General features: G+C 43.3%; 1 protein-coding gene across 1 annotated transcript; it reads right to left on the reverse strand.

The window, feature by feature from the left end:
* Positions 1–1,474: 1,474 nt before the first annotated feature.
* LOC142574563 (NADH-ubiquinone oxidoreductase chain 3-like) lies at positions 1,475–19,782 on the reverse strand. Its single transcript, XM_075683615.1, has 4 exons — positions 19,772–19,782; positions 11,816–11,923; positions 8,930–9,050; positions 1,475–1,480 (listed from the first exon to the last, which is right to left on the reverse strand). The coding sequence occupies exons 1-4, from the start codon at positions 19,780–19,782 to the stop codon at positions 1,475–1,477; spliced, it is 246 nt and encodes an 81-aa protein (XP_075539730.1).
* Positions 19,783–20,421: the final 639 nt, after the last annotated feature.

Consider the following 20,421-nt stretch of genomic DNA (forward strand, 5'->3'; position numbering starts at 1 on the left):
GCTATTAATGAAAATAAAGGTGCTTTTTATTAGAGTCATTTATTGATTTAAATAAAGGGATCAATTGCCTAATATAGCTACATACGGTGACTCATTGCAGTCGGTGCCGCGGCGACTGGCCTTAGGAGGTCTGGCCTTAGACAGAGGCAACTGAAACGCACTCAGGTGAGTGAAAGCCACCTGGAGGTAGTTGAATTATGTTCTTTGCTGGAACCTTCTCATGTTTTACTTCGTCTGGTGGCAAGGTAGACAATTTAATTATCCTTTGGGAAGTTTATACACAGGTAATTCAATTTACCAATCGAACCAACATATTTTAACTGACTTATCCCAGGTATATAACAAAAAGCGTACTCATCGTCTGCCTCGCTCCTTCGGTTAAGATTCAATATATGAATATTTGAGTTCCGAGTTTTCTTTTATTTGGGAACTTGAGCAGATTGTTAGAGAAGCAAGAAACCTTACAGCAAGATTTCAGTTGTCGCTTCATAGGCAAGAAAGCAAAAAAAAAATATCGCCGTTTGCTCGACCGTTGCCCCAGAGCCTTTATGACAAATGTAATTACGGCTCGGTTTGAGCTTTCCTATTCTTTTTTATATTTATTGCCAAATGAAGCAGACAAAGTTTGGCTAATGTCTCGGTAGACGTCCTGTGCCTAAACTGTTTCGCCGAGGGGAAAACAAACTCAACTGGAGATCAATATGTGCACATTAAAAGTCCATTTGATTTGGTTATATGTGGTATCTGTAGTAGTTGACTGAAACGTTTGCAGTGCTACGTAATCCTGCGCTCTAATAACTGGATGAATGATGAAAAGCATGCAAGGAGACCGCCGCACCACGTCCTCTAGAAATGGTCGGGAAGGGCAGTTATAAGAACATACCGTAATACCCTTTCCTGCAAAACGAAACCGGGAATATTAGGGCTGCGAAACAAGAACAACGATGAAGCAGAAGAAGAACCTGTTGTTGATGATGATGATTATTATGATGATGATGATGGTGATGATGATGCATTGGAAAATTGGGCCTAAAATAATAATCAAAAACATAATTAGTGAATTTGTGTTACTTATTCGTTTATGCATTTCAATTTTTTTGAGCAACTACTGTCCGTCTCTTCGAGTAGGCCAGCGCATGAACTGTAATTGTGCTATCTCCTTTTGGCATCATTTAAGAAGAAATTTCGTATGTGTTCTCTGAAACACCCGATATACACACATGAACTTTTCTTTTACATGGTAAATTAGTCTGCTATTTGAATTGATTGTGGCATTCCGCGACGCACTGAGGTGTGATTAAGTAATTGGAGGCGTTAATTTAAGGAAGCGAAGTGGGGTGGAGGGTGTCTTTTGCAAGTCTGCAGCTGGAAACGAACGCGCATAGGCCTCGTGGTGCTACGCGCTTACAGTAGGCGGAGAAGCTTAACGTTCTATCAAAACGCACACAGAGATCCCTTGTTTGCACAACCTTAGTTACCACTGCACAATAGACAGAAACGGGGCAGCACAATATCATCAAGCTGTTTTACGCTAAGATGACAAAATTCTGGTTTTAGTTCAATTTAGAGGGAAACCATTTATTTGGCGCCATGCAGTGAATGAGGATAGGTCGTTCTGCGGAGCGCGGCAGCACTGAATACTGGATATCTCTTCAAACATTTTGATGTCACCAGCGTAAAGAAGAAATTAAGACTTTTGGATTACTGAGCAAACATCCGTAATGAAAATTAAGAAAAGAAGCAAATCTAACACGGAACCTTGGAGCACACCACTGCATACCATAAGAACAAAAAAATTACCATTGAGGCTGAAGAAACTGCACCCATCAAGGAATAGCTGCGTAGTAGAGCTACAATAGCAGCTTCGACGCCGTAGTGCGCAAGCTTCTCGAGCAGGAGTGGATGATTGAATAAGTCAAAGTCTTTGCTGAGGTCCCCGTACACATGTGCAGCATCTTACCTCCTTTTGCGTGATGGGCGTGGAAGCCTGCGTCATGAAACTGACAAGGTTGTTGGTCGTTGCATGGTCACAAACAAATCTGTGCTGATTTGCAACCATGACACTTTTTTTTAAAAATCTGAACAACAATGCACTGTGAATAGCTCATTCAAAAGGCTTGAAAATGGTATGAAGAGAAATCGGGTGATATTTTGCGACATCCGTTTTGGAGCCTGATTTAAACATAGGAAAAACGCGAGTGGTTTTCCAGGGACACGGTGAAGTAGAAATATTCAGACAGTTAAAAATTAGTGTCAGCAGATGTACAAAAATACTACCGTAAGTTTTGATATTGGAGGCTGAGATACCATCTGGGGCGCAGGACAAAGGTGGTCTCAGGTGCCTCAGGTGCCTCAGGCATGCGTTGATGACATTTTCTTCCAAATGTACCTCGCTCAAAGTTCAAGCACAACAGCGCGCCTTGTAGATAGTTCTCTCAGGTGGCGCTTTCTGAGCTAACGTTAGCCAAGCTGATCGAAGAAAGAAAAGAACAAAAACACACACACACACAGCGCAAGATACCATTTTAAGATTTACGCTGTTCGTTCTTCAATCCTTTGACGACTGAACGCCGTGTTAAAATCGCGTTTTCTAAATAACTTTTTTTTTGGTTAACACCAAGAGGCTTGCTAACGTTTGCTGAGACGTCCCATACAGAGGAGAAATGAACAGCAAAAAAAAAAAAATGAGTGACTGCTTGCACTCCTCCACTCTAGGCGCCGAGAGACGGATACAATATCCAGGGTTGCTGGAGCACATGCGAAAGTGTCTTCATAAGTCGGCCGTTGATTAGAGGTGGCTGATTAGAGGCGCTTTCCACCAATGGCTCAATGTGAGACTTCTGATCCCGCCAGTAGAGGTGTTTACGGAGCAGCTGCAAGAGGCGGCTTTCTTATATCCATTTGTTAGGCTAACAACTTTTGGATTTTATCTGGGCATTCTCTTTACGCTTTAGAGCAGTTCTGCATTCCTCAAAAAACCAAAGGGAAAAACTACATCGTTTGGGCTTGTGCTGGGCTATGTGTTCATGCGTACAATCCAGAACGATCTCGGTAAACCAACGTACCTATTCGTCTACGTCGCATAAACTAGCCACGAGAGACCAATCAACTGCAGAGAAAAACTTGAATAGGCCAAGATAGTCGCCAGATTTGAAAGCAAAGCAGGGCAAATTTATTTCACTATCTGAATTGTTATCCCGTATGGCCCACAAGAACGAAAATATATTATGCCGCGGGTGAAGCGTGTGATGTCGAACTAGGCAAATGTCAAAGCATGATACTGTTACATTTGGAACATATTGACAGTCACCTCTCTAAAATATCAGTGTGACTGTTCTCAGTTAAAAGGGAGGTAAAAGCTTAGAAATGTAACAAAGAAGAGCATTTCTTCTCCATAATATCATTGTAGTAAGAATAGATGTAGCAGTTTTACTGAAAGCCAGTTGTATTAAGGTCACCACGAATAAGTAGTTGGCGCTTCAAATGCGTGGTCATATGTTCAGTAGCAGTGATGAAGTCCAAAAACGTGATGTGAATGAAGTTACGTGGTACATAAAAAGCTTCTTTCATTTGTTTCTGACAATGGGCCAGACTCATTTCAAGTCATTCTTGTGCAGTTTCTGTGCCGAGGCGCCTAATGCACTTGAGGGAGCTGTCAACATTTATTAGGACAATGCATTGACACAGCGCAATGACAATTGTTTTTCCATTGTAATTCTTGCAGATAATTTTGCGATTCCAGTAGCGTGACTGGTGGTTACGAAGACGAACTACTGGGTAGTTAGCTCATAACATGTATCACTGTAAAAACGGGCATACCACACCATGGCAGTCAGTTGTATATTACTAGTCTTCAGGCCATTAAATGATAAGCGAGGTCTAATAGCTGACACTGTACCATATATATATATATATATATATATATATATATATATATATATATATATATATATATATATATATATAATGAACGAGAAAGAAGGGGGTTCACTTAGAAGTCCGATTTGTATTAGTCATATCATAAGACGCCAACAAACAGACACCAAGGACAACCCAGGGCAAATTGCTCCTATTTATTAATTAATTAAAGCAATGATAAATTATATGAAATGAAAGTAGATGAAAAAGCAACTTGCCGCAGGTGGGGAACGATACCACCGCTTCGCATTACGCGTGCGATGCTCTATACGAATTGAGCTACTACGGCGCTGTTTCCCCATGCACTTCTCGGGGTATTTATGTGTTGATTCTATAACTAGCACATGACCGAGGTAGTTGGAGAAGTATGGGAGAGGCCTTTGCCCTGCAGTAGGCGTAGCCAGGCTAATGATGATGATTATGATGATCTACAAACAGCCCTCGGAGCGTTAGCTAGAGCCACAACTCAGAAACCTTGGCCGCGGATGTGGAACATCCTTTCTGCCGCAGGCGTCACGAGTACGTCATCTTTTTGAGTGAAGGCAACTGGTCAAGAAACCAACACGTGCTGCTTAAGGCATCAATGTAAGGTAATGTAATGAACGAGAAGAAAGGCTGTTAACCGAGATGCACAATCTTTATTTATGAAGTTAATATGATGAACCATTAATTAATAATAATTACGATTAAAAAAATTGGGTTCTTAGGTTAAGCCCCTTTCTTCCAGTTTATTACATAACAAAGGTACCGAATCCGGCAATATTGATTAATTTTATCGTCATTGCATGGTTTCGCTAAGGGAGTATATTGAGGGCCGCGCTTAGTGAATTCGCACTATATTTATGCACAATGCATCACAGTTAAGGCTGTCCCATGGAGCTCTCCCAGCATATAATCGAATAAGAATAGCACATGTGGTAATGTGCGCACGCACTGAGGCAAATGGGCGTGTCCGTACTACGTCACATGAGTATTTGGAACGGTGATAATGCCATTGGAAAACATTTTTTAGTCAGTGAATCTAAGTCAGGAGACTCCACGCAGACCTTTAGCGATATTGTGGACGCTGGGATCGGGTAGTTGAGGAGGCACTTGTAGGTTGAGGACACACTTACGAAAAAAAAAAACGATGCTATATTTCCTACGTTTCGCCCGGGGTCCGTTCTTGTTCCAGATAAGATAACTGGCACATATATTTGTACACAACCTATATGGAACCAGAATAAGACAGTACCAATGAACAAGCCTAAACCAATCCAAGGCGGCTGCTCTCACACTCGGGCGGCTGTAAAGGCTACTTTAACGGTCCCGGGCTGAGCGCAGCTTCTCCGGTAGGCCTTAGCCCATGCACCGCTCGAATGGGAGTCCTTATGTGTTAAATAGGACAAAGCTAAAATACGCTTGTTATAATAAATGCTTTGCATACTTTGCATACAGCATACTTTGTCCGCCACGTGAACTAGACAAATGCAGCGAACTTACTGTCACCATGAAGCTTTCGTTTTTCTGCATTTCTTTTCGAGTATTTTCGATCAAGCATCCCAGGCTCCGGTGACTCACTGTCAAACTTAATGCGTGGGGTTAGGGCTGGCACTGAGGAATTCCTCCAAGGTGATGATATGAATGAATTGATCCCGTAATCGCTGGGCTCTAACACAGATTCGGGCAGCCGCATATTCGGTATCAACGCTTCTGTAACCGCACTTAGGGGGAGCACATAGCAAAAGTTTGCAAGTATGGAATTCTTCGACATTCGACACATTTACAGATATCGTTTGAATCTATTAGAAAATACATCAATGCCTTGAATGAAGAAAACGCACGCATCATTTGACAGGACTTAGGGCAGAGGAGAAAGGCCTTCCCTGAAGCGCTGTTCGGTGTCAAGGACAACAACTACGAACTGCCCTACATGTCACCGTCAAGGCTTACGCGCCTAAGACAGGGCTACGGTGGTGGCTTAGCGAAAAGCAAATGCCGGCGCAAGAAAAAAAAAGGAACCTGCCTCATTTCTGTTAGTGCGGTTCCGAACGGGAAATTGGGCGTTAAGACCAATTAGCTACCAGCAGATCCATGGCTATCAAGTGAATCGCCGATTGTACACAAACAAAGCCGTCTGTTTCTCGCCGCATGTGGAATAGGGCGTTCGGGTGATGTTGGTCCACACTCGTCCTCTGCGCTGCACTAGCAACAGCCAGTAACCTGCTCTTTTGTGCCCCTTGTATTTCTTTATCCATGTGTAGCGCATCTGCCTGTTACGTGCAACATAGATCTCAATGCCACGTGATAATTTGCCGGGTTCTCTGTTCACCCACATTGTTGCAGGCTGGCAATCAAAGCGCTCGACGTGATTTCTCGCGTTTACGCGGGAATCAATTTCATCTTGAAAGACCGGTTTCTCTAGTTGAGTATGACGTGCGTGAGGGAGCAAATTCGAAGATCTGTCATCTATGCTCTTTGCGTTCATGATATTTCAGTATTTTCTACTTGCTGCTGAGATTTTGAATTTACTTGATGTGTAAGAAAGCGAAATGAGGCTTTTAGCTAATAGGGAAGGAAGACTGTACTTGACGCAAACATGTCGATTCTTGTTTCTGTTTTTCTTTGTCATAAAGTGTGCAATTTCTGTCTCGTCATTGTCTTATCACAGCCGAGCGTGTGACAGGTATGATGCTCGAACATTACAACAAAAAATAACATAACTTAGGGCACGTAGTGTACACAAATTAGTGTCATGCAACAAGGCCACTGCACAGACTTGTGTTATGCAACGACGTCCAGCTAATGTGTCTGTTCTCGAAAGTGGAGCCGAATGACATCCGCAACAATTGTGGGCAGAACGGGTGGAACCGTCGGCACGTTAATTTTCACTGACACTACAGTGTGCCGGCCACAGTTGATAAAGTACGTCACGTCCCTGTTCGCGTAAGTGTCTGATCTCCTATGCGAGTGGTCTATGAGATACACGGCGCATTAATCATTGAATGAATTTTAGGGCTGCCTTCGGGCCCCTCCAAAATTGTTCGGCGACGATGGTGCTCATATTCTAGTGCATCTGGAGTGACGAAGGCTACCATCCAGTGGACACCTCCACCTATATGTCCATATATTGGGTTCAACAAACCTTGTTGGAATGTAAACTACACCTATCGAACAGCATAGCAGGACCTGTCGAATAGCAGAACAGTGAATATTAACATTGTGCGCGTGTTATCGCTGTTAGTCTACGTGATACATATTAGAAGAGACGCAGGACTCCACTCGTTTTGAGAGGTAATTGCTCGGCCGTAGCCAATTATCGGATGCATTTGCAAGGTTACGTGGTTGACGTTGATATTGATTCACTTGCAATGCTAGGTCCGGATGCAGCTAGCAGCCTTCTTCTTCGTCATGAACGTGACCATGTGGTACGAAAGGAGTATTGCTCTGAGTTCAGATAAATCAATGAGAAATACGTATGACGCACACGAAACAGCCTTATCTCTTTTGAGTCATCTAAGTTCAGCAGAAATTTTTTTCAGGATAAAAAAGCCTCAATACCAGCTGTATGTTATTCCTGTTTTTTTTTTTCGATCATACAATATTTAAGCAATTTACCTGTGGCAGATTGCATAATTCTAGTCAATGAGGTGTATCATACTCATAGAGGCAGACATTATTTGCACGAGGAATCGAAGTGCGTAATCGATTTATTAGCAAGAGTTGAATAAATATCGTTTTACTTACTTACTTTGTGGCACATATTTTACTTTACTAATTGTATCCGGTAAGTTCTCAAAGCGTATCCACTTGGGACAAATTTTCAGAATGAGACCAGTTTTGAGATATTCATTCCCACAATGTATGACGAAATACATGGATGTTCTAGCTATTTTTGCACTTGAATGCATTAAACGCTGGTTTGTTAAAAGAAACATTAGGAGGAACGAAATAGTTTTTTTTTTTTACCGAAAGTTTCACGTCGCTTAAGTCGAAACCCGTACGATCATTCCAAGTCGTTCCGAGTGGATTTGCCTCCCAAACTCATCAGCTACAATTCCTGATTATGGAAACAGATTATACAGATTATTAGCGAATATTTTTTTCATAGTCTATTATGCATTAAGATTTCTCGTACGAGTAGGGTCCACCACTTCGAGTAATGCAGCTCAAGGACTGCAATTACGCTACCGTCAACAGGTGATACATTAAAATTCTGCATGGCATAAAAAAACACCGATATATTTGCGTGGTTCACAGGGGAAGCACCAGAATTGGACAACAAAAAATTGAGGGAAAGACAGAAACGCTAACCAGTATGTGAAAAGTGGCTGGCTACACCAGGGTGGAGAAGAGAGGCATTCAAATAAAATAACACCAGTCTTTCTTCCAACATCAAAGGTTTCATCGGGGAATAAAAGGTGATAGCGGGAGAGACGAAACTAAATAGGTACCGACACAGGGCAGAAAAAAAAATGCATTTCTCTCTCTTTTTTTTTTTTTGCTTTATTGCCTAGCTGCTGACTCCATACGGACGGTATGTTGGCGTAGCTCTTCGAACGCGCATCATGCACTTATTTATATAACCTTTAGTGGGATAATTTTAGCAAGTCGCGCCAAAAGTGTGGCAGATTCCCGGCGCAGGGTGCGTTGACGAGCGTGCTTTTTGCGTCGCACGAATCGAAGGTAGTTGTCACAGAGTTTCGCAAGCGATCGGCCCAGAGGGGAGTCATACCGGTGGGTCAGGTGCCGCTTCTATTAAAAAATAGAACTTTTCTAAATTCGGGTCGAAAGTGAAGCAATTAAATATCGCCTTATTTCAAGCAGAAAAGGAATTACTTCAATTTCTAATTGCAATTGAGATTTTATTTTATTTAAATGCTTTTCTAATTTATAACTAATAAATTAAATTTATTTTACTTAATTCTATCAATTATACTGAATTTCTGTTCATAAGGTAACCCTAATAAAGCTAATAAATTAATAAAAATAAAAAAATATTTATTCTTGATAAAGGAAAACGTGAAATTACTACAATTTCTACATCAAGAACTAAAAAAATAATCCCAATTAAAAAGAATTTTAAAGAAAATGAAATGCCACATATAGAAAACGGGTCAAATCCACATTCAAAAGGGGAATTCTTTTCTTTTCTTCAATTATAATGAAAATAATAAAAAGTAAGAAAATTACTGAAGTAAAATTAAGAAGAAAATTAATAAAATGAATGAAATTATTTCATTTTTATTAGAACCTTTTAATTGGTAATTAAATGTACTTCTTATACTAATTAAATAATAAATTCATCAATACATAAATGTAAAAAAAATAATCATACAACATCTACAAAATGTCACTATCACGCTGATGCCTCGAATCCAAAAAAATTATTTGATGAAATATATTCATGTTAAGTCGAAAATAAGAAACAATTAAAAAAATGGAGCCAATTAGTACATGAGAACCACGAAATCAAGTAGTTATAAGAAACGTAGAACCAAAATAGAATAATAGAATCCGCTCGCGAGTCCCACAATAACCATGTCTCCGACAGCTGAGCGTGTAACATTGGCATTCATTGCTCCTTAATTCTGCACTTCTCGGCATTCGACACGCATCCTTTGTGGTCGCTTCTCTCGGAACGCTCTTCTCCTTTCTCACATTCTCTGCCATATCATCTCGTCATCTGAAGCTTTCGGCCGAAGGATCATAGTGCGCTCTAGGTCGTAGAGCACCGACCGCTACGTCAGGTATACATCACGTGCCTACAACCTCCAGTTATCGTAACCTCTCACGATAGTGCTGGTGAACACGCCCGCAGCATGGCTCCTTTTGCAACGCGTTTCAAATAATCGCACTGAAAGATAGCATCAAAGATATAGAACCTGAAAGGCGACTAAAATTAATCATCAACATGAGAAGTATTTCTGTCCGCCACGGGATGAAGTGTCTCCGAGCAATCTACAACTACATCTTTCGAGCGTTAGCTGACTGCAAGTTTCCTCATTTCGTCACACTGCATAATGCTACCCGCCGTGGTGGCCTATTAGTTATGATGTTGTTGCACCGCTAAGCCCGAGGACGCGGGAGCAAATCGCGGCCGCGGCGGCCGCATTTAGGTGGGAGCGAAATGCAAGAACGCCCCTGCACCGTGTATTAGAGGTGGTCCAAACTAAACTTGAGTACCCCATGGTGTGCCTCATACTCCCATAAACGAGAAGAAAGGGGGTTAACCGAGGGGCCACATAGTGGTTTTGACGCCTGAAACCCCGAATTTCATTCTTTACTCACATGGTTCTTGGCAGTCCTCGGCTGTGCATCCCTTCCCTAGGAATTATCGCCGGTTATTTCCTTTATACCCTGTGTTTTTTTTTTATCCGGAACACGTCATTTTAAAAGAAACTTTCATATCTAAGCCTATGCAGTTTTTCCAAATAGGCTACGTGGCTAGGCAGACTAGCAGCAATAAGAATTTCGAGGATAACTTCAATATTTACCTAAAATATGCAAGTTATCTTGCAGCATATGCGGCATCTGAGAAATTAAAGCGAAGGTGCAGTGAAGTCAGGCCTGCTTAGATACTGGTCACTAAGATAGGCTAGAAATGCGGCGCTCTAGTTAAGATCATCGCAAACTGTTAAAAGCGCACTTCTGGAAAAATTTGAACATTTATGTACACTTGAAGGTCTCATACGTCGGAAATGGTGCTAGTCTTAAGATTTCAGGTAAACAGTCATGACTTCACTCTACTTCTCGGCTTCAATTTTACAATTACAAGTGCCCCACAGGAAGTAATTAAAAAAGGTAACTAGCTGAAATAAGGTCGACATCTTTTTCTTGTTGATAATGCCTGCTGTCTCTTCGCATCTTCAGAACGCCCACACTCTGTTGATTTTGTTGATATTCCGGCACACCTTAATTAAAACGCACTGCTTGAAGGCATCATTACGCATATAAGTTACAACGCGACTTAGTCAGCATTGGCCTTATCTGAATCGGCGCAGCAGTATATATCTATACTGGATATAATCATTGTAAGCAACGTGCGATCTGACAATTGTCTGGACATATCAGTGAAGTTGCTTCGTTGCAGCGTGCTGTTTACCTCTGGGCTTGCCCAAAAGGTCACCTATATCGTTTGCTAGCATGAATCCATACTAATTAATCTTTCTTGGCTAGTCTGCTTGCTTAGTAACTCAGGGGACCAATTGCAATGCATGCTCACTGACCTGGAGAGGCAAAGCAGAAGAGTGGGTCTAAAATTTAATCTGCAGAAAACTAAAGTAATGCTTAACAGTCTCGGGAGAGAACAGCAATTTACAATAGGCAGCGAGGCACGGGAAGTCGTAAGGGAATACATCTACTTAGGGCAGGTAGTGACGGCGGATCCGGATCATGAGACGGAAATAATCAGAAGAATAAGAATGGGCTGGGGTGCGTTTGACAGGCATTCCCAAATCATGAACAGCAGGTTGCCATTATCCCTCAAGAGAAAAGTATATAATAGCTGTGTCTTACCAGTACTCACCTACGGGGCAGAAACCTGGAGGCTTACGAAAAGGGTTCTACTCAAATTGAGGACGACACAACGAGCTATGGAAAGAAGAATGATAGGTGTAACGTTAAGGGATAAGAAAAGAGCAGATTGGGTGAGGGAACAAACGCGAGTTAATGACATCTTAGTTGAAATCAAGAAAAAGAAATGGGCATGGGCAGGACATGTAATGAGGAGGGAAGATAACCGATGGTCATCAAGGGTTACGGACTGGATCCCAAGGGAAGGGAAGCGTAGCAGGGGGCGGCAGAAAGTTAGGTGGGCGGATGAGATTAAGAAGTTTGCAGGGACGGCATGGCCACAATTAGTACATGACCGGGGTTGTTGGAGAAGTATGGGAGAGGCCTTTGCCCTGCAGTGGGCGTAACCAGGCTGATGATGATGATGATGATGATGATGATGATGATGATGATGATGATGATGATGATGATGATGATGATGATGATGATGATGATGATGATGATGGCTAGTCTGGAACCAGACGTGCCTTGTCCCCTTGAGGTAGAGTACTGCCTTTGCTAGCATCGCTGTAGGTCACTAAAGGACGCAAGGAAGCAAGGATGGTCCGACACCTGGAAGTTGAAAGTTGGGTTGTGTGGGAAACTGTGCTTTCTCTCTCTTTCTCTCTTCATCCCCATACCCCTTCCCCCATTGCAGGGTTGCAAACCGGACGTGCGTCCGAATGACCTCTGGTTTTCCTGTCTTCTCTCTCTATCTCTCTCTCTCTCTGTTACTGTAGGGCCCTATTGATTAAGCACAGCTGATTCAACAAAATTATCAAAGCGCTGATGCTTCGAAGATTGCAAGAGATGCCACATTGCACAACTGTTCGTGCAGCTTTCCAACACTGCCGCTTCGTCGGTAGGCGAAAACGTTCATTCTTCCCTTCAATCATTCGCTTGTCTCTACGTTTACCTTTTGCATAAAAAAGACATTGTTAATGGACGGGCACTATTCATCGCTTAAGCTTTCCCTAACCGCGCATGCCGCACTCAATAAGACAGTGTTAGCTGGTAACACGTAGTGGTGTTACGAGTTGGCACATGAAGTCTACAGCAGTGTAATTTATGCAGTATCGAAAAGTATACCGAGTCCTTTTTTTAATTCCAGTGCTTCACATGCCAACCACTTAATAACAAAATGGTGAGCCAACAGTCTGGTGCTGCGCATCAGGGCGCGGCCACTTTTGCTGAACGTTTTTTTACCCAGGACGTACGTACAAGGCACGTCTTCTACATACTTAACGGCATCAATATTGACATACGTGAGAAACAAATTTGCTAAAAAAAACTTTCTAATAAATGCAAATCCGCTTGGTGCCCGCGTGCATGTTTAGCGTTTGGTCGTTCATAAGAGCACTGGAAGTTCCACCACACTTGGCCCTGCAGGGGTAACATATAATAATGCCCGACGCGACCTATGCGCCCGCATTTTTTTTTTTTGTCTTGGCGCCATATCAAATAATATTCCAACATGATTCCACCCGCTGCTAGTCATCGTGCCTATTCTCCCCTTCATCATTTCGGCCTCTCTTAAAGCGCAAGCCCCCGTTAGCTCTTTCAATACTGCCGTCTATTCCGGCGCATCTCATCCCGGCCCGGTCAGAGCAGCTCGAGACGCGATGGGGTCAATGCCACACTCCCAGGCGCCTGCTTGTGAGCGCAGTGCATAACAGGCGACGACGGTGTCGCTGCGGCTGGCCTCGCCGATAAGGAAGCCATGTATCAAGGTGAGTGAGTGCAGGCGCCTCGGCACAGGCTTTTTGCCGCCAGACACGACTGGAGAAGCGTCGGCTATGTGCATCCTATAGATGCTGTGCTGAAACTCGGGGCTTCCTCGTTTTCAGCTTGTTTACTGCGACCGAGGGCACCTGGTATCGCTTGCTTTGCTTCATTGTTGTTTTTTTATTGTTCGTGGGTGAGTGCGAGTGCAGTTTCCTGCTCTGTGTCTCGTATCCCGCAGGCCGGATGCACTCATTGATGCGTTGGCCTCTCTTACCAAGAGATAGTGCTACGCCATCGGGAATGCAGTGAACATGGAGACACTCGGCTCCTTCACTCGACTCAGTAAGGAACCGAGCGGAAGTAGTTGCGCACGCCCGGACACTGGGCATTCGGGAAAGGCACTCAAAAAGGTTTTCTGAAAAAATGCCGTTGGTAATATTTCCGTCGATACAGCATCCTCACATGCGGTCATTGCGAGGTTTGATAATGTCGGCGCTCCAGTTTTATCGTTTTTGCATATCACTTATTACGAATGATTGGAGACTTCGAACAGCAAAGTCTAAGAGGAAGTACAAAGGATCTAAAGGAACATTTGTGGGTTACAGTGCAGAATACTAACGTAGTGTTTGGTATATTGAGGAGGGAATCGGAGTTCGGGGTTGGTAATTGAACTGTAGAAGCTGTGCAGCAGTGCTACCCGCATGATGATGAAGGAAGCGAACACAAGAAAGAAAATGAGTTGGGGCACTTACGAGTTTCTAAAGGCAATAATGTTAACGTCTCAGGTTCCTTGAAAAGTGCGCCACCATTGGATCCTAGCGGTACTAATATATGATGCAGAAGCAACGAGAATAGTAACAACACTTGTGAATAAGCCAAGAATCGCACAGAAAGTGACCGAAAAAGAAAATAATATATATAATATTACTGAACTGGAAGGCCGAGGCGCGGATTAGAGAGCAATCGGGAGCAGTCCAGTAATTATTTAGAGTAAAAGGAAGAAATGGAGTTGGGCAGGCCATGTAATGAACAATGCATATAACCAGTCGTCTGTTAGAGTTATGGACTAAGAGCCAGGCGAAGAGAAGTGCTTTCTTGAAATGCACAGAGTTTTCTGCTGTTGGGAAATAATGCAGTTCACACGCATAGAATCGAGCTCTCTGGTGCAAGACATAGGCAATGAGAGATCGCCTTCATCATGCAGCAGGCATAGCATGATGATGTGGATGATGACTGCCTCATGTGCTCGCGTCGCTGCCAAGTTTCAAGTTTGTTTTCACAAAATTCCCAAAATTAATTTACTTGTGTGCGTATACGCTGTATGGCACCACAACCAAAAGCTAGTAGCGGGGCCATTTACAAAATTAAATTATCAGTAATACGAGTCATCGTGTATCCGAGTCAACATATACTCAAATAGCCACAAAAAGACACCCAAGGAAAATTAAACGAATACGAAGAGGGGATAATTAATAAAGAAAAACTCGCGTTCAGTTATGACTTTGTTTGTAAGGAAAAAAGAAACACTAAGCACCACAATGTTATCCGTTATACAGCGTGAAAAAGAACAGTTGACATTCAATAATTCATATACATAAATATGGTCGTACGAATGAAATGAATGTTTCATATTTATTCGGTGCACAATTACTGAAAGTTGTATTTTTTAACCCATGTGATATTTTTTGCTTCTTTCATTCCAAATGGTATGTTATTCGAGACCTTTACGCCGATAAGTACGACCAACATGCTGTCATATGCCTTTTACGCAGGTGGGATATAATTGTAGCCAAAAGTATTATTCCATCTTGAAAGAGCTGATATGCGCAGTACTGAGACATGAAATGGAGGGTTGGAGGGTTGATTAGGTTAACGCATTTGGCCATATTTATTGAGATTTCAAACGACCGCATTTGTAATTTAGCGATTCTGGGCTCATTAATTTTCATTTCGCCGGGAAAAATTTGTGGTACGATCAGCCCGTTTTTGTAGGCGTCAAGTAGGTTCGACGTTAAGACGTATTAAGCATCGAAAGGCGTGCAACGAGGCAGTAGTGTGTTTATTGGGAAACAGGGCTTAATATGCTACATTAATTTTGAATCGCCTTCAGTCGACAAATTGTATTCACCATACTGGGTGCCCCAGAGGTAAATCCGACGCACCGTCTTGTTTTCAATAATACCTATAGGCTCCTGACGCATAAGATGAGCTGAAATTTTCTGGTTGCCCTAAGGATAAACTAAGTGCCTCTGCGATTGCGATATCGCCAGACATGAACGAAACAACGGCACAAATAGCATGCAGAGAAATGCGGCTGTCGCACCACTTGTTGGCCTTACTGAAGCATTAATCCTCAGAAAACGAGACACTGGCATTGCTCCGGCATTATCAGCGGCAAGCATGCTTCGCCTCCGTTATGCTACATCTCGACGTCCACGAGAAAAGTGTGTGGCAATAGTGTCGCGCCATTCGAAGTGCAGCATCCGGATAATGACCCTACAACTGTCAGTGTGTCATCAAGTCGCCTTCGCTAACACCTCCAGTGTGCCGTGGCAACTTGGAATGCCAGGTGTTTCTTTTTGTTTCCTTGCTACCATCTTTGCCCATTCTGGCTTTATTGCCCTCCTTGATGTTTGTTATCGTTGATTCTTCGCGGGACCAAAGGACTCAGCAACTGTTGGAGGAAGGATTTGTTAGGCCGTCTACTCTGCTAGGTGACGAGGTTACGCTGCCGGGGGTAATGCAACCGACGTCGCCTGGCGTAAAGACGAAAGCACCTCTTGGTAGCGTAGCAAAGCAACCGCTCGAGGTCAATGGCCAGGCTTACGTTCGACAAATCTCACTTACTTTTTATTCGTAATGGAATGCTAAGTACAAAGACCCTTTTCTTTCAGATATGCCAGCTTTGTGCTACAGCTTTCCATTTTTCCGAATAAATGTTTTTTTGTTCATTTCGTCGTCCCTTCGAGCTTTGAATCTCTGGGCTCGTCTTATGTAGCGATTCTTTCGTTTCACATTCATTTTGATGTTCGTCATTTGTTTGCACACAGCCTCAGTTGGCGATATCGGCCACTCAGCGGGATGGATTATAAGAAATAAATATAATCGGGTGTAGAAAATTCCTACAATATGCGGCCGCTGGCAAAATAAAATGTTTCTTCACTAATCGCAGTTTTATATGCTCGCGTCTGACGGTTGTCTCATACGGACGACAGCATATTCGGGCTTTGTTCCTCTATATTGGCAACGATACTTTAAATCATCATACGATGACTAAACGAGTATGATCATTATCAGCTCATCGTGTTCACAGGAGGGCAAAAGGTTATCCCTGCGATCACCAGTAATGACATTCTTGCAATGGTGGACTGCACCCTACGTTTCTAAATTTTATAATTTCAGCACTGCAACTATTTGTCATGCCCATGTCTGGGCACACCCGATCTTAGCAGTAAAAAAAAAAGAGGGGGGGAAGGGTAAAAAAGGAAATGCTCAATAAACATCTGATTTGATTTCATTTGATCTTTCGCGCTTCCCCGGTCACGCATTCATTTAGCGAATACACGGCCGGCAATGCACCACTGTTGACAGATAACTGGTTGCCTCATAGATAATAAGTATGTTTACCTTTTTATATTGCTGCCTTGTTTGCCTCTTAGGCTCTAATCATGAGTTGGCACTATATATAGTCACCGATAGTCAACAAGAGCACTGTCACCTACTTCACGGCATTGAAAAAATGAAAAAAAAATGAAAACTCAGTGCCCTTTCACTCGTGCAGAAGGATGAGCAGGGAAGCTGTGTAATGTGGGCCCCTTAATGGCGAAGTGCACCTCTGCCGTGGGTCAGCCCGGCATTGCACTATGTTCGGGATCGACGTATACGTATGGAGAGTACTTAACACCTGCCTCACCACGGCCGCAGATTGGCCCGGTATTGCACTATTTTCGGGATCAGGCCACGTATGGGGAGTGCTTCATGCCTGCTTTACGTCCGCCGCGGGTCAGACCGGCATTGCACTATTTTTGGCATCGGCCCACCTATAGGGAGTGCTTAACGCCTGCTTCACCTACGCCGTGGGTCAGTCCGGCATTGCACTATCTTCGGGATCGGCCGACGTGTGGGGGTTTTTTTGTTTACACATGGACACGATCTCGGGGGAACTAGCCCATAACACCTTTGCTGTAAAATTGGTTACGTATGTGTGTTTCTCAAGCAATTATTTATGTAAATAATGTTATTTATTAATTAGTTAGTTAATATATAATTATTGTTTAATTAAATAATTACGGCGGCGCACGCGAGAGCGGTGGCATGAGCGCGTTTTGCGCGGTAGCGCCGATGGTAAGCCAGCTGTGGAAGAAGACGACGATACTGGAGATAATTGTGATTATGACAGTTTTGTGTTAACACGCGGACATGATCCTGCGGGAAAAAGGCCTTCACTGTAAAAGTATACTTTTGCGTCGTTAAAAAACTTGCGATACAGCTTTCTGCTGCCCCATATGTGCTACACAAAAGTGTTTTTTCCGACTTTGGAAGAAGTCCGCGAATATACGCAATGTGCCTTGAGCGTTTAGTGCGGGCATCTTTCACGCTCAGAAAAACAATTTTATGCAGCACGTATTGAGCAACAGAAAGCTGTGTTCAGTGTTTCTCATGTTGCTCCACAATATTGTCATTCACGCTTTTCATCTAATTACAATAATTGGAAGTTGCTTAAGTAATTAAGACTGATTATCTAATTACGTGGAATGCAAAAAGATCTGGAGATCTCCAAACGACGGCAAACCAAATTATCGTGTTCTGTCCAGCTACGTAGTATTCACATATTTTTAAAGTTTAGAATAGTTAAAGTTAAAGTTAAAGAATAGTAAGTTTGTCCTATTTTGAAGAATCCTTACGTAAAAATGCCAGTTCACGAAGAACGCTTCATAGCGCCTACTTTTGTTTCACGCGACCACTTTTATTTCTCTCCGCTATTCTTTCCATCTTTATTTCCCCCTCCGTCAGTGTCGGGTAGCAAACAGCTTTTTCATCTGGTTAAGCTTTCCCATTCTTTTTCGCTCTTTCTCTGTTTCGAAAATTGTCTGTGGAGCAAAAGATAAATCGCTTAGTTTTATGTGTCATAACCACGCTCTGATTATGAAGCACACCGTAGTGACTGGCTAAAGAGCAATTTTCAGCGCCTAGAGTTCATTAAAGGGCGACTCCCGACTTTCTTTACCCATATTACAATCTGTCATTTTCAAACGGCATTGATAGTCCCGTCACCGGTAGGGTGGTTCAGTTTGCTTAGAAGATCATCACTAGTTTTAAATAACCAATAAACCAGGTACTCAAACCGAACCGGGTAGATGCGTCGTGTAACGCAACGATGAGTCGATGACGTCAGATCCTACACTGCCGTAATGTAAACACGCAGAAAGCGCGCTGATGACGCAGTACACGAAGCGCTAACGCTAAAAAAGCGAAGCTGGTGTTGTCGACGCGGAGAGCTTTTCCAGCTCTTTCGAACAAGGCGGCGGCGACTTCAGCGACGGTTTCAGCGACCGTGTGAGCGCTCAAGGGTCGCCGTTTGCTTTTGCTCAGCCGCCGCTGCGTGAGGCAGGCGACGTGGCCAAACTGTACACTTTGTGTTGCGGTAAGACGAAGAGAAGCACCAGCCATCACGTCTGTCAAAACGATGATTGTTGTGTGTCATCTCGCATAAAAGAGCCAGCTTCGTCGCTTCAGAGCGTAGGGGCGGTTTAGTCTCTGACGTCACAAAGGCGAGGCGGTCATGAAAAGTCGTACGTTCGTGGGCACGAGACGGGAAGGCACAACCAATTTTTTATATTAGTCATCAGGAAAGCTAAACGGCTTGCGGCCACATCGTTTGGCACAGAGAATCAAAGTGCGAAGGAGAACGCATGCTCAAAATGTTAGTAACGTCAGTATACATCGAAAAATTGGCGTAGTTGCCGTTTACGCGCACCCTATGCATATCGTACAACAGCGTTTTTGCATTACACCCCCCCTCGACATGCGGCCTCCGTGGCAGGCATCGAATCCATGACCTCGAGCTCAGCTGCGCAATGCCATAGCCACTGGACCACCAGGGCGATTTCTCTCCAGAACGACTGTGGAAGAAATATCAAAGTTCTCCCTGGTGTCGACGTCCTTAACCATCTGGTACACCTCTTTTCGCCCGATGCTGTTCCCCCGAAGTCCACCAAGTCCGATTCGTAAGAACAGCCTTTCACAAGAATGGTGACATAGCGATATGCCGGACTGGTGATTAGAGGAACAGAAAGACGTCAAGCGGGTATCAGGTGATCGGAGCGTTGTGTGCAGCCGGTTCCCTTGCGGTAAGCAGAGGTAACATCGTCAAGTAAAGCAATCTACCAATACGAATTATTCGCTATTGCGGCTAGATGCTAGTCAGCGAAAAGTCGACGGAGATCGCCCAGGATATTTTGGCGACATTCAGGACCACAGTACATGCTCAACGCGCGCCAAAAGAACCTCGCACTGACTAGACACTGCACGAGCAACTGTTACCCACACGTGATGCATGCATTTGCGCTCAATGTACTGAAAAGTGTATGCGTACCTCACCCTCATTGTAATGCCATCGGTAGTGTGTATGCAGAATGAATGACTAAATCAATGATTTAATTATTTAACGAATTATTGGTCTCGCGAATACCAGCCCCTATTTTACCTCGATCTAGGGGGAGAGAGGAAGGGAAGCCTTAGCCCGGGGAAATGTTCTCTACTCTGTATTCTGTAATCAAAAAAAGAGAAGATGATTGCGGCGTTAGACATGTGTCCCCATCTGTGCCTTGTAACACTGGTATAGTTTATCAGATTCCACTCAAGTGCGGGAAAACTACTCTGGGCAGAGCGGCAGGTGCATTAATTTTAGACTAAAAGAACACTAACATTCACTTAACAACCCTAAGTCTTGTCTAGCGTCACATTGTTTCAACTGCGGTTGTAAACCTTTTTTTGAAGACACAAAAGTTCTTTCAAGACACAAATGCCACCCCACAGGGAAATAATTGAGGCATTTCAAATCAAAAGATTAGGATAGATTTGCGTTGGCCACGCATCTTTGTCTCTGTTAGAATGCGAATTTCGGTATCTTCGCAGAACGTGTGGTAATCTGAAGTAGTGCTTCTTTGTTGTTTTCTTTTTTTGGCTTCCCTACCTCTTGATATGTTTACCTGACCTTGTTTAGACCTTGACATGTTCACATGC

Source organism: Dermacentor variabilis, chromosome 3 (assembly GCF_050947875.1).
Source record: "Dermacentor variabilis isolate Ectoservices chromosome 3, ASM5094787v1, whole genome shotgun sequence".
Taxonomy (NCBI): domain Eukaryota; kingdom Metazoa; phylum Arthropoda; class Arachnida; order Ixodida; family Ixodidae; genus Dermacentor; species Dermacentor variabilis.